This window comes from Bicyclus anynana, chromosome 19 (genome assembly GCF_947172395.1).
Source record: "Bicyclus anynana chromosome 19, ilBicAnyn1.1, whole genome shotgun sequence".
Taxonomy (NCBI): domain Eukaryota; kingdom Metazoa; phylum Arthropoda; class Insecta; order Lepidoptera; family Nymphalidae; genus Bicyclus; species Bicyclus anynana.
The window spans coordinates 1,439,450-1,453,554 of NC_069101.1; the positions used below are offsets into that span (position 1 = coordinate 1,439,450).

The window sequence follows — 14,105 nt, forward strand, 5'->3', positions numbered from 1 at the left end:
ACGTTTTTCACACATTAGAACCCCAACGTCTATCGGATTTTTGAAATATATGACCCGCGCATTGCCATAATTCAGATATATTAATTGTTGAGCTATGTCGGTGACTTTGGTTCTTTTCTCCTTATTTCTTATTCGATCACACAGTACACACAGAAGACGTTACTTCGAGCATAGCTCGCTCCATCGCTCGTTGTGGCTTTGAGCCTTATTATAAGGCCAATATTTATCGATCAAATTATCATCATAATCACCATTATTATTAAATTTTTGTAACGACTGTTTTTGCTAAAATAAAAAAAAATATCTGCCTATTTCAAGGGCCTACTCACAGACACCGAGGGCCCATTATATGACCAGGCCTCTCTCCTTATAGGAAAGGAGATATGGAGCTTAGACCCACCATGCTGCTCCAATGAAGGTTGACGAGCTTAGGATGACAATGTTAAACTCTACTACTATCAAATGCCAATGCCAATAATTATGATCAGGATCGATGAATCAAGTCGAGTTCGGGGAACGATATAGGGCCTGAGAATTTCGAAAGTATCTTAGGATTAAGAAAAGATTCGAAGTCAGGACCTCGTGAAATAAAGCCACATCGCAACCACTGAACCTATGACGCAGAACCGTATTTTTTTTAACTTTTATGTTCTATTATTGGAGAGTGTAGTTATAAATTACTCGGACTACGCGCCGCAAAAATGTAAATCACACAATTTGCCGAATTGAGACAAAAACTGCAGATAATCTCCAAAGAGCTCGCTTTATCTCGGAAGATCGATAACTGAGATAAAATTCTGAGCTAATATTATTAGTAAGTGTTTGTCTTTTGACGGGATTTCATAAATTATATTATAGCTATAAAAATAAAATATAATAAGGTTTATTTAAATCTATTGAAATGTATAAAGTGGTAATTTTGTCCTCATTTTTGGTGATAGTGGCAGGTTACCCAGATATGTTTGCGACCCAGACCTTCAAAACTGGAATTGAATACCACGGTATTGTGAAACTTATTATTGAATAACGAATAAATAATAATAATTAATTGCCGTAGAGCCGTGATAGCCCAGTGGATATGACATCTGCCTTCTATTCGGAGGGCATAGGTTCGAATCCGGTCCGGGGGGTCCAACTTTTCAGTTGTGTGCATTTTAAAAAATCTCATGTTTGAAGGAAAACATCCTGAGGAAACTTGCATACCTGAGAATTTTCTTAATTCTCTACGTGTCTGATATGCCCCCGTGGCGCAGTGGGGTGGATTTACAAACGAAGGTCCTGGGTTTGATCCCCGGCTGGGCAGATTGAAATGTTCTTAATTGGTTCAGGTCTGTCTGATGGGAGGTTTCGGCCGTGGCTAGTTACCACCCTACCGGCAAAGACGGTACCGACAAGCGATTTAGCGTTCCGGCACCATGTCGTGTAGAAACCGAAAGGAGTGTGGATTTTCATTCATCTCCTAACAAGTTAGCCCGCTTCCGTGTTACACTGCATCATCACTTGGCAATGACTAACTTGTAAAAAATCAAAAAAATGTGAAGTCTACGTGGTGAACTAAGGCCTAACCCCTCTCATTCTGAGAGGAGTATGGAAAATATTTGTATGATGAGGGTGGATTTTTCACTGTCTGGATGTGTTATATATTATGTGTGATATATTATATATTATATAAGTATTTACATGTAGTATATAAGTCTATATATATTTATTATTTTGCTGTTTTCCACGAAAACCCAATATTGCCTCTACAAGTGCAAAGATCTCATCTCCAGAGGATGCTGCATTTGGGATTGAAACGTTCGAAGAGGATTTTTTGTCGGATTTCGTTGACTTTGTTCGTATAGATAAGCAAAGTAAATATTGTTCACGATTCATAATTCCGTCTGCTCCTATTTAAATCTACCATTATTTTAGGTCACTAGAAAAAAGAAACTCGCAATAAAAAACATCATTGCTGAATAGCGCTACATGTCTGACAGTTATTCCTAAACCCACCAAACCGCATTGGAGTTGCAGGATGGGCCAAGTTCCAAAAAATAGAGACGCAGGTACATACACACATATTTTTTTCGTTCCATATATACTTAGTCTGAATTTTTTTTCAGGTTCACTGCCTATGGGCGGAGGTTCAGAAAGGTATCGTCACAGGAATAACCTCGACCCTTTCTACATCACTGTCACAGCTAATGCTAACGTGAGTGTAAACATAGCTTCAGTATACATTGCGCTATTAATACTATGTTCTGTAATCATGTATACTTTAAAGCATCAATGTATCACATTCAGCCTGAAAGCCTGAATCATGTAATCTGGAGTTTGAGTCCTGGGAACACAGAATAAAGAATGATCCAGAATGTAAATAAAAAAAACAAACGTCACACGTCTCGTTGATATCCGCATATACAAACTTTTTTTCATAATATGTATTTCAAAATTTAACACTAATAACAATTACGTAAATTAATTTATTTATCAATAATTACTGATAAAAAGTACTCCATCTTATTTCTTTAGTTATAGTGAAAAGTTTTTAAAATGTTTAAAAACATATGGCGCCATTTTTCTTGAATAATATTGAAAATTGACTGACTTGAGAATGTATTCCTTTTTGAATTTTGTATTCGGAACGGCTACGACACCGCTGTGTTCCATGCTATCTGCCTATTATTCTTTAATCTGTGCCTGGAAATATATAAGCAAACTTAGCTACAATCGGGGATACCCTTCGATGTTTTTTTTTATTTTAAGAATGTTGTCACTTTTAGACTAAGACTAGACACAAGAATTGGGAAGGAGAAGAATAGCTTTCATCATTATCAACCCATATTCGGCTCACTGCTGAGCTCGAGTCTCCTCTCAGAATGAGAGGGGTTAGGCCAAAATCCACCACGCTGGCCCAATGCGGATTGGCAGACTTCACACACGCAGAGAATTAAGAAAGCTGTCTGGTATGCAGGTTACCTCACGATGTTTTCCTTCACCGTTTGAGACACGTGATATTTTAATTTCTTAAAATGCACACAACTAAAAGTGGGAGGTGGATGCCCTGGATTCCGGATTCGAACCTACGCCCTCCGGAATCAGAGGCAGAGGTCATATCCATTGGGCTATCACGGCACTTTTACTTAAGTATGAATACTTAATAGAATTAAGAGGCATTTTCTAGGCAATATACCTAATTATAGTTTTCTATCTTAGTTATGTAGTTAGGTATCTTGGTTATGTAGGTAGACTAGATACACTTGGTTACTATCAAGTCAAGTGGGAGCAAAATTCGTATAAAAAAAACAAAGAAGTAAAAAAAAACTCTCTAATGTAATGTTGAACAAAATCGGTAGAAACCTAGCAGATATGATAAATAAACACAATATTTCGCAGGATTTCCTTCGCTCTCTAGCTGGAAGCGAAAGCCAAAGGTCCCCAAACTTTGGCTTAAGAACTAATGGCCATTGTTCAATTGTTCGTGGATTTAGTGAAGCTTTGACTTAGCAAATTAATAAACTTGTGTTTTCGTTTTATTATTAATTATAATAGGTTAGGTAAGTATAGCACAAAAACATGATTTTTAGAAAAAAGGCTTTTTTTATATTAATCCAATATTTGGTAGGTGTAATAATTTAGTAAGATTTAATTTTATTCTGTAGCGGAAGCCCGCGACCTCGTACGCCTTTGTTAATTCTTAGACCTATCAGGCCTTTGTATATTCTTAGCTGATGTCTACTATCTACATTTAAACTACCTCCCTGCCTCATCTCTGTACGTAAAGCGATTTTCGATATTACGTGTTATTGCGGTTTATTCGAATAATTGAAAGACAATCGATTACTAGAAAATCAAAATCGAAGTTACCACCTTCTCAAAATCAAAATAAAAATTCATTTATTTCAAATATGCTCAGTGTACAAGCACTTTTGATACGTCAGGCTATTTGTAAAGATTCTACCACCGGTTCGGAAGTCAGGTTCTGCTGAGAAGAAACCGGCAAGAAACTCAACAGTTGCTCTTTTTAAAAAAAACTTACAATATTATAATTTACAATTGATGACAACATTACAATTTCTTATAGTTTTACTTCCTGTGTGAAGAAGCTGAGAAAACGGCCTCCAAGCATCTTTATCATATTTGAACACTGGTACAGCTAGCACCAACATCTACCTCACGGACCCTCGCTTATTTTTACAATCACTAGGACCCCTTGTAAATCATTGTTGACCACCTATGGTGCATAACGAAAACTTTTAGAATCACTGTAGGTAAACAGAAAGGAATCCTTTGTGAAATCAGACCGTAAACTGTACCAGACAGAAAGGCTTGCGCGCTACATTTCTACAAACATTTTCCTAGGAATTCACTTAGTTTTCATTTTAAGTTTACTTAGTTAAGTTGTAAGCAGCGGAGTGCAAGTTTTTAACTCGGGTATGCACTATGCGTACCAAATTGTTTTAAATGGAATAATCTTCTTAATAGAAACTTGTAAGTCCTAAACAGTGCGTTCTTGCAACATACTCGTAAAGTGCACTGCAGGCTAATTTTCTGATTTGACCACCACCTGACCTGCCAAATCTGTCTGTCTGCCTATCCGCATTGGGTCAGCTTGGTGGACTATTGGCCTAACCCCTCTCATTCTGAGAGGAGACATGAGCTCAACAGTGAGCCGAATATGGGTTGATAATGATGATGATGAATTTGGTTAAAGCTAAAAAGAAAGAAGTATCAAAATACTTGGACTTTGCTCACGAGATTACCGTCATGTGGAATGTTGAGTCAACTATTATTGTTCCGATAAAGTCGTTTCAGTCAAGTCAGTTATACATTGAAAAAGATTCGATTGACACCTTAAGAAGCTTTCACTTAACTGCTGGATCAAGAGTCGGATACATATTCTTGAGACGGCGCATATTGTGAGGAGGTTCCTATCTCTAGAGCCCTGACCACCGGTTGCTTGGGCGTTCAAATGTCCCGCAGCGGGAGGGTTGACTTATTTGTATTTTTTTAATAGTATATTTTATTAACAGACAAATAATTGAATGAGAGAAAAAAAATACTTGTCTCAAAAAATCCTTATTATTCCACAGAATGGCTACGTCATAACCTATCTTCAAGTATCGGCAACCACAGATATAACGGGCAGCGTAGAGTTCAACCTGGTTGAAGGTCAAACCGGTTCAAAGAAGATGGTCTTCCAGTTGATCTCCAACCAAACGGATTTCCTGTCTTACAACTACCTGGCATATGGTATTAAAGAAGATAAATACAGGAAGGTAATATAAATATAATAATTACTAGCGGACGCCCGCGACTTCATCCGCGTGGAATTTAGTTTTTTACAAAGCCCACGGGAACCATGGATTTTCTGGGATAAAAGTAGCCTATATGTTAATCCAGACTATAATCTATCTCTACTTCAAATTTCAGGTGTTTCGTGAGAAAACTAAAAAAAACCTTAAAAAATAAATGTAATTTTGTTAATTATGTAAACTAAGTTATGTAATCAGTACGTAGTTTTTGAGTTTTTAACAACAAGCAGAAAAACATTGTTTGAGAAAGATAAGAGATAAAAGATAAGATAAAGAGAAAGAAAGCATAATAAAAAAATGTAATAATTAATTACTATTTTCGGTTATAAGTTATTAGAAGGTCCGTGAAATAAATATAAATTAGAATGCATAAAATAATTAACGATGATTTTATAACAGCGCCATCTATGATGTAATATTAAAACTAAGAGCGTTACGGAATCTCGCTCCTTCATGGCTTTTCAGTGGATTAAGTTCAGGTTTTCCACGTAGTTATTGAGAATGCCACTAGATGTCACTACTATTAATAAATAGTTATCTAATACAAGAATTTAAAACTTAAACAAGGATCTTATTTTACTGATTCAAAGAAAAAAAAGTCTGCCGTTAGGAACGTATTAGTTGATAACGAAGAGGACTTAAGTTCTATTCCCGGTTTTGCTCTTACAGGCCTATAATAAATTAATCAAAACTTTAATTTATTTTTCAGTTAAGCAACATCATCACTCTTCAATTGAGAAACATCAGATAACGGATCGGTTACAGCCAAACTATTTTCGTGTTAATACTTTTAGTTATATTATGCTATATTTTGTTTGATTTTAATACATGATACATAATTGAAATTAGATGTCATGAAATAAGTAGGTATTTTGTTAAATACTTACTTTAGTATTAAGGTGTACATTGTTATAAATAAAACCATGGAGATAAATAATTATTTTTATTTATATTTTGAATTACCAATTACCTGAATAATAGTTAAATACGAGTAATTTATAAATAAATACGTCATACGCACGCATCTAACATTATATTATTACCTAAGCATTAGGTATAATATAATGTTAGTAATTCACATAATACTACAAATTATATTTTATTCATACAGCATGAAAAAAAATTAGACCGATAAAGCTAAAGTAACTTATTTAAAACTAACCAATGCCCGCGACTGTGACATAGAGTATAAACTTACACCGTTGACATAGAGTATAAACTTACACCGTTGACAAAGAGTATAAACTTACACCGTTGACAAAGAGTATAAACTTACACCGCAGTCAAATGCAGTATCTTATTGATAGTAGTAAGATATTTGTTCAACACGTCAGGTGCAGTGCCATTTGATGGGGGACACTTATCGACGCTGACGCACTCGCCGCCCGGACTGCGCAAAAGGCCCGGTGCGCAAATACAGCCCCCCTTGCACAGCTTTGCGCAAATCGGCTCGGGCTCTGCGCACGTGGGCTCGCAGTTTGCGTTGCATATATCGTATACTTCATTGCTATTGAAGCACATGTCATCTAAAAAATGATATATTTGAGTTGGACTTGATAGGTAGAATTATTATGACGTTTTGATATTAAAGATCGGTTCTTTATTTGCTAGTACGCAACGACGTTGGGGTCCCAAGGTGCTGGAATGGCGACCCCACACTTGCCAGTGTGGGGATGATGACGTAGATGGTCGACCTCCCACTAGGTGGATTTTTTTTTATATTCTTTACAAGGTAGCCCTTGACTACAATCACACCTGATGGTAAGTGATGATGCAGTCTAAGATGGAAGCGGGCTAACTTGTTAGGAGGAGGATGAAAATCCACACCCCTTTCGGTTTCCACACGACATCGTACCGGAAAGCTAAATCGCTTGGCGGTACGTCTTTGTCGGTAGGGTGGTAACTAGCAACGGCTGAAGCCTCTCACCAGCCAGACCTGGACCAATTAAGAAAACCTCGGCCCAGCCGGGGATCGAACCCAGGACCTCCGTCTTGTAAGTCCACCGCGCATACCACTGCGCCACGGAAGCCGTCAAATGAGGACATCAAGCGTATTGTACGGAACCGCTGGATGCTGGCGGCTCGAGACCGTTTTGTTTGAAACTGGAAGTCCATGCAAGAGGCCTATGTCCAGCTGTGGACGTCCATCGGCTGGTGATGATGATGATGATGATGATGATGATGATGATGACGCAAATAAAAAATCGATCTTTACTTTATTCTGCAGTTGGTAGATATCTATCTAATTACTTAAATACAGATGATCTACAAATTAAATATTATTAAATAGCAACACTGCGATGTATAATTTATTTATTTATCGCGTCGCGTGCGTTTGCATTGAATAAAGAGTACCTACATAGGCAAATTAATCTAATATTGAAGAATAAGCAAAACTGCAAGGCAATGATTCAAAAATATAACCCTGAACGTCGCAAGAGAATAAAATTTCAAAAAATTCAAGACTGTTTGTTTTCTTTTTATAAGTAAAGTAGCATAATTATATATTTGACTTATTTAAGTATTCCAACTAGCTCGCCAACCAGCACTAGAGCTGCTGGTCTAAACTCTATACCCTCTCCTAAAACCTGGCCTGACCCTGAGTAGGATGCTAAAATAGGCGATAATGAAGTTAGGATTAAGTCAAAATTTCTCACCAGAAGCAGAACAGTTGTCCAAAGTGACACACCGCCCAGTGACCTCATCTCGGTAGAAGCCTTCTGTGCAGAAGCAGCCCACGCTGCAGGCCAGTCCACATACTTCTGGCTCGGGCACGGCGCACGTGGCGGGGCAAGCTTTGCCGCATGCCAGGAACTCCTCGTTTGCACCACAAGTTGAATTGAATGCAGCTAAAACACGAATTATTTTGAAAATGTTGAAACCAGCGGAACCTCGCGGTTTCGGCCGCGTATTTTCCATTTTTTGGGAATATGGGTATAATATAGCTCTCCGACATAGCTCAATGTGTCGCTAAGCTGAAGTGGCAATGGGCGGGGCACATAGTTCGAAGAGCCGATGGACGTTGGGGTCCCAAAGTGCTGGAATGGCGACCCCGCACTAGAAAGCGCAGTGCTGGTCGACCAGATGGACTGGCGACATCAAGCGAGTCGCAGGGATTCGCTGGATGCAGATGGCTCAGTATCGTGATGTTTGGAATTCCCTACAAAAAGGCCTATGTCCTGCAGTGGACGTCCATTGGCTGACATGATGATGATGATGGGTCTAAGGTATATCCTATGCTACTTTCTAATATTGTAAGCTTCTATTGATAAAATGATTTTTCAAATCGGTTCAGAAGTTTTGAATTTATTTGTTACATACAAAAATGTAAATCGGTCCTCTTTCTAATACTTAGTTTATTATCTTTCTACTAGATTGAGACGTGCAATCTTTCAATTAGTAAACTTAGCTAGTAAAAGAAAATCACTGTGTATTAAAAAAAAATGTGTGTGAAAAAGTTCTACTCATACATTTCTTCTTCTTTCCGTATAACGACCACTCTCTATAACGCCATGAAATGTACAATCCCTTTAGTGTCGTTATAAAGAGTTTACACTGTATTAGTGTAGATGGATACGTTTTCTTTCAATATGTATCTAAGTAAGTAAGCTGGGCCTGTAGCTCTGTGGAACATCGATTTTATTTCTACAATCGCAAACGCTCCGATAATTAAAAATTGTATGACATTTGATATGGACAGGTCACGTGATCAAGTTATCGATTAAATCTGTTATTTTACATAACGTACATTTTTTTAGTTTTCGAAACGTTTACGATTGTAGAAAGAGAATCGACCTGGCCAGATAAACACATAAATAAAGTCATTGAAGCGCTCTTCAGTTAGATTAGACAAAGATAAAAAACGAACAAAGTTTCCTTGGTATTCGAGCGAATAAACTCCGAGAACTCGAAGAAAAAACTTCTTGACAATTTCGCTTGATACACCAGGAAACAGGAAAAGATTTAAAAGGTCGCAAAATGTACGAGTCAGATAAGAATCACTATCTTCTTTTACTTCTGGCATGTTTCTTATGAAATAAATAAATGTATTTTCCACTGCTCTTTCAACCAGGGGCGTAGCTACCGGCGTATCAGCCTGCCGTAGCAATGATACGGGGCCCCGTACGTGTGAAAGCAAAAATTAGTAAAATGTAGGTAATACACAATCTCTTTTTTTCATTGGTGCGCCCAAACGTTGGAAATACCCTATGTGAAGTGTTTTTAAGATAGCATGGATAATTGGATACGGTGACAGTTCGTTTCACTCTTGAAAGTTTGCCGCGATTCACGATAATAATACGTACTCGTATTTTATTAAATATGATATTAAAAAAATGTCAGTTACTGTCACTTAACCTAAAGTGTTTTTTCAGGTAGCATGGGTACGGTGACGTCGGGTATGACGTCATAAGGCAACTGTCACCACACCAATGCTATGCCAAGTTCAAATGTATAGTCTATATACGTTTGAAAACGGGATCTCAAGGGCTATCGAATGATACCAATAAAACACCATTAGAACAAACCAGACAGTTGCTGGAACGTAAAAAACTCAACGCGGTCGAGCGAATCAATGACTTTACTTAAGTAAAATGCCCCCCAACTAATTATGATACAGGGCACGCTACGCCACTGCTTTCAACTATGGATTTTTTATAAAAGTTTTTATAAGGCCCTTGATATTTTGGAAGGGCCGATGGACGTCCAATGCTAGACATAAGCCTATATGGAGGCCTGTATGGACTCCCAAATGCCACGGTCTCGAGCCGCAAGCATCCAGCGACTTTCTGTAATCCGGTAGAGGTCGTCGGTCCACCTAGTGAGGAGTCGAACCAACACTGCAAGGTGCTATTCCAGAACCTTGAGACCACAACTTCCAACTTTCATCAACTTCACGACTCATTGAGCTATGTTCGACTTGGGATCTTCTGTAGATTTGGTCGATTTTGATTCGATCACGCAGAGAAACTCAAAGAATAGCTCGCTCCATAACCCGATGAATAACCGCCTTCGTATTAGGCTCATAAAAATAAATCTATACTAATATTATAAAGCTAAAGACTTGAACGCGCTAATCTCAGGAACTACTCGTCCGATTTGAAAAATTCTTACAGTGTTTGATAGCTTATTTATCGAGGAAGGCTGTAGGCTGTACATTATCCCCGTATATCTACAGGAACGGGAACTACGCGGTTGAAACCGCGCGGCGTCAGGTAGTAACTAAGTAAAATTTCTCACCACATAAGCCAGCATTAACACAAGTTCCGTTCTCATTCCTCAAGAAACCAGGCAAGCAGAAGCATCCCTCGATACAGTCGGTGCAATTCCCTGGGTTCAGATTGCTGCAGTTCTGTTGGCACGCAGAACCGCATAGAAGAAACTCTTCGTTGGTTGGGCAGTTGCCTAGAAAAAAGAGATATATATGTGAAGGGCGAACAGTCAATAATATTGCCTATTTGTAGGGTAAAGCTCGTAGGGTAAAGCCTTCTGAGCAAATAATAATAATATGGACTAAGAGAGCTCTGGCAAAAACCATGACATTTTACGAAACACTAAGGTTTGTCCAGTCTATGCTTGTACCTTAAGAAAGTATGGAAGCCAATAGGATTACTCATATCAAATTTAATCTATACATTATTAATTATTTCGTATAGGACTTGGGATAATAAAACACCGATTTTAACAAAGAAATAGTAAAAGATTATTTTAACAACTCTATAAATCCTCTCGTTTATGGGACCTTTGACGTCCTCCGTGGCGTAGTGGTATGCGCAGTGGATTTACAAGGCCGATAGAGGTTTTCTTAATTGGTCCAGGTCTGGTGGTGGAAGGCCTCGGCCGTGGCTAGTTACCACAGATTTATCGTTCCGGTATGATGTCGTGTAGATTTTCATCCTCCTCCTAACAAGTTAGCCCGTTTCCATCTTAGATTGCATCATCACTTAGCATCAGGTGAGATTGTAGTCAGGACTAACTTGTAAAGAATAAAAAAGGGAGGCTTGCCCTGGTGGGAGCCCTTAATGGGCTGATAATAATAATGATTACAAATGACAAAAAAATTAAAATTACTCTACTCATTCATGCAATAGGAGAAAATAAATGCATTTAAATCAAAAAATAACAAAACATTTAACACTTCCTCTAGTGTTGGGTTTAGTAAATTGTTATCCAACTAATTTCACGCCTAAATTAAATTTAATTAACAATGAAAATTACTTCCTATTGATTCTATCGCGACAGTGTTTGTTCCATCGATTCATTTCACCGCACAAATGGATGTTGGTGTTTTATTTTGTTTGTTGTGTCTGTTTGTGGAGGAATTTAGTTTTTTGATGCTCAGTAAGAATATATTGTTAATATCTAATCATCATTATCAACCCATATACGGCTCACTGCTGAGCTCGAGTCTTCTCTCTGAATGAGAGGGATTAGGCCAATAGTCAACCACGCTGGCCGCATTGCGGATTGGCAGACTTCACACACGCAGAGAATTCAGAAAATTCTCTGGTATGCAGGTTTCCTCACTATGTTTTCCTTCATCGTTTGAGACACGTGGTATTTAATTTTTTAAAATGCACACAATAGAAAAGTTGGAGGTGCATGCCCCGGACCGAATTCGAACCCACACCCTCCGGAATCGGAGGCAGAGGTCATATTCACTGGGCTATCACGGCTCTCAATATCTAATATTTATTATCATTATAATTTATCTGCCTATTATCACTGCGGGGTCATTTTTTGATGACTTTTTTTCAGTACATTAAAGACCTCTTAATTGTACTTATAAGTGGTACCTAAGCCATCTCCTAAAATAAGGGTTTTATATGACTCGTTCAAAAATAAGTTTGAGTGCCTACCGGCAAAGACGTACCGCCAAGCGATTTATCTTTCTGGTACGATGTCGTGTAGAAACCGAAAGGGGTGTGGATTTTCATCCTACTCCTAACAATGTAGCTCGCTTCTATCTTAGATTGCATCGATATAGGTGAGATTGTAGTTAAGCTAACTACTAAAGAATAAAAAAAAAATTAAGACGTTATACTTTAAATTTTAACATTTATTTATGGATTATCTTTTCCGCACAGAGGGAGAGAACCCAATTTTTGGTGCCTCACTGGCTGAAAGTCTTGTATATGATCTTTTAAATCCCCTAACACAGTCAACGCGTTGACGGCCTAATACAAGGCCTCCATATTGGAGAGGGGATATGGAGCTTACCCTGTCCCAATGCTGGTCTAAAGACCGCCTTATTCTATTTTCAAAATGTAAAGTGTAAGCAATTGTACAGAAAAGGATTGCCTCCACGACGAAATACACAAGTCATGCTCATTCTACGAGGAGTATACGTGCTGGGAGACGAAAGGGTTCACAAGGCGGGTGAAGTCGTCGCCCAAACGGCTGGCGCACTGCAAGGCAGGGTGCTTTTGCAAGTCAGATCATTTATATAGTAATTGAACAGACTGTTAACACCACCAGCTGATATATTTACTAACTTTAAGTACACTTACGAAGTAGCTATTACCTTACCTACTTACCTTATGAACCGATAGACAAAGGCCTCTTGCATGGACCTCCAAGCACAACGGTCTCGAGCCGCTTGCATCCAGCGGCTCCCTGCAACCCGCTTGATATCCTCGATCCACTAGTGGGGGATCGACCAACACTACGCTTTCCGGTGCGGGGTCGCCATTCCAGTACCTTGGGACCCCAATGTCCATCGGCTCTTCGAACTATGTTGTCTGCCCATTGCCATTTCAGCTTCGCGACTCGCTGAGCTATGTTAATTTGGTTCGTCTGCGGATCTCCTCATTCCTGATTCGATCACGCAGAGCAACTCCAAGCATAGCTTGCTCAATCGCCCGCTGAGTAACTTTGAGCCTTCTAATAAAGTAACACACACTGTTCGAAGACTTTCGTCTGTCGCGGAGTTTCCCGAACGCTGCCCAGCCGAGCTGGATTCGGCGATTCACCTCTTTCTCGAAATTGGATCTACCTAACTGGACTGTGTGTCATAGGTATATATAGTTGTCTATAATTTCCAGCACAGAGTCTTCAACACGAACTAGCTAGTAGTAATAGTAAGAGTAGGTAATTTATAGGTCATGTGATCTAGTACTATTTATTTAATGCTAACTAAACCTAAGATGCTAGAATGGCGACCCCGCACTAAAAAGCGCAGTGTTTGTTGGTCAACCCCTCGCCATGCGGACTGACGACATTAAGCGAGTCGCAGGGATTAGCTGGATGCAGGCGGCTCATGTATTGTTTTTTTTTAATTTCAGAAAGGGCTTGGTCCGCACATATCCTAATGGTAGATGCATACAGGCAGAGGCGTGCCGCGACTTGGAACTGAGAGGTGTCTTACAGAAAGTACCCGCAGAGTTTGCAAATGTCTAAAGTATTACCTGTTTCGGATATAATTATACACATATACTCGTACTTATTGGTATCTATAGTTATTCTATTTTCTTATGGACAAGACTTGTCCGAATTCCAGGAGCTAAAATAGCCTCATCTATAAAGTTAGCACGGGACCGCAATGCATTACTTCATGATATCCTCTTATAATTATTGAGAATTTTCTCTCTTCTGAAAAGTCTCTATTCTCTCTTCTTCATTCTGCACTACTTAGCAAATGCGTTATCAAATACTACAAAAGTAAAGATTTTTATACTCACCCTTAGCAACAAAAACACCACCGCATATGGACACCGAAACTATAAAAATAAAGGCAAACTTCAACATTATGGAAGGAAAACAGTTCTGTATGTTTGTGCCTCGAACAACTATCACCGACGAGATTTCTAA

At 38.7% G+C, this 14,105-nt stretch overlaps 2 protein-coding genes across 2 annotated transcripts; one reads left to right on the top strand and one right to left on the bottom strand.

Annotated features, from left to right (window-relative positions):
• Nucleotides 1–901: 901 nt before the first annotated feature.
• Nucleotides 902–6,048, top strand: LOC112055645 (uncharacterized). The gene is made up of 4 exons (XM_052887583.1): nucleotides 902–1,001; nucleotides 2,106–2,194; nucleotides 5,076–5,261; nucleotides 6,007–6,048. Exons 1-4 carry the CDS (start codon nucleotides 902–904, stop codon nucleotides 6,046–6,048), a joined length of 417 nt encoding a protein of 138 aa, XP_052743543.1.
• Nucleotides 6,049–6,569: 521 nt separating this feature from the next.
• On the bottom strand, nucleotides 6,570–14,042 carry LOC112055646 (serine protease inhibitor swm-1-like). Its single transcript, XM_052887585.1, has 4 exons — nucleotides 13,976–14,042; nucleotides 10,536–10,700; nucleotides 7,955–8,146; nucleotides 6,570–6,823 (listed from the first exon to the last, which is right to left on the bottom strand). The coding sequence occupies exons 1-4, from the start codon at nucleotides 14,040–14,042 to the stop codon at nucleotides 6,570–6,572; spliced, it is 678 nt and encodes a 225-aa protein (XP_052743545.1).
• Between the last annotated feature and the right edge of the window lie 63 nt (nucleotides 14,043–14,105).

What these genes read in the sequence shown, in the direction of transcription:
- LOC112055645 (XM_052887583.1), top strand. Translation starts at nt 902, where the DNA reads ATGTATAAAGTGGTAATTTTGTCCTCATTTTTGGTGATAGTGGCAGGT. An exon ending in CTGTCACAGCTAATGCTAAC is followed by an intron (nt 2,195 to 5,075) that starts GTGAGTGTAAAC and finishes ATTATTCCACAG; the next exon opens with AATGGCTACGTCATAACCTA. An exon ending in AAGAAGATAAATACAGGAAG is followed by an intron (nt 5,262 to 6,006) that starts GTAATATAAATA and finishes TTTATTTTTCAG; the next exon opens with TTAAGCAACATCATCACTCT.
- LOC112055646 (XM_052887585.1), bottom strand. Translation starts at nt 14,042, where the DNA reads ATGTTGAAGTTTGCCTTTATTTTTATAGTTTCGGTGTCCATATGCGGT. An exon ending in TGGTGTTTTTGTTGCTAAGG is followed by an intron (nt 10,701 to 13,975) that starts GTGAGTATAAAA and finishes TCTTTTTTCTAG; the next exon opens with GCAACTGCCCAACCAACGAA. An exon ending in GGACAACTGTTCTGCTTCTG is followed by an intron (nt 6,824 to 7,954) that starts GTGAGAAATTTT and finishes ATCATTTTTTAG; the next exon opens with ATGACATGTGCTTCAATAGC.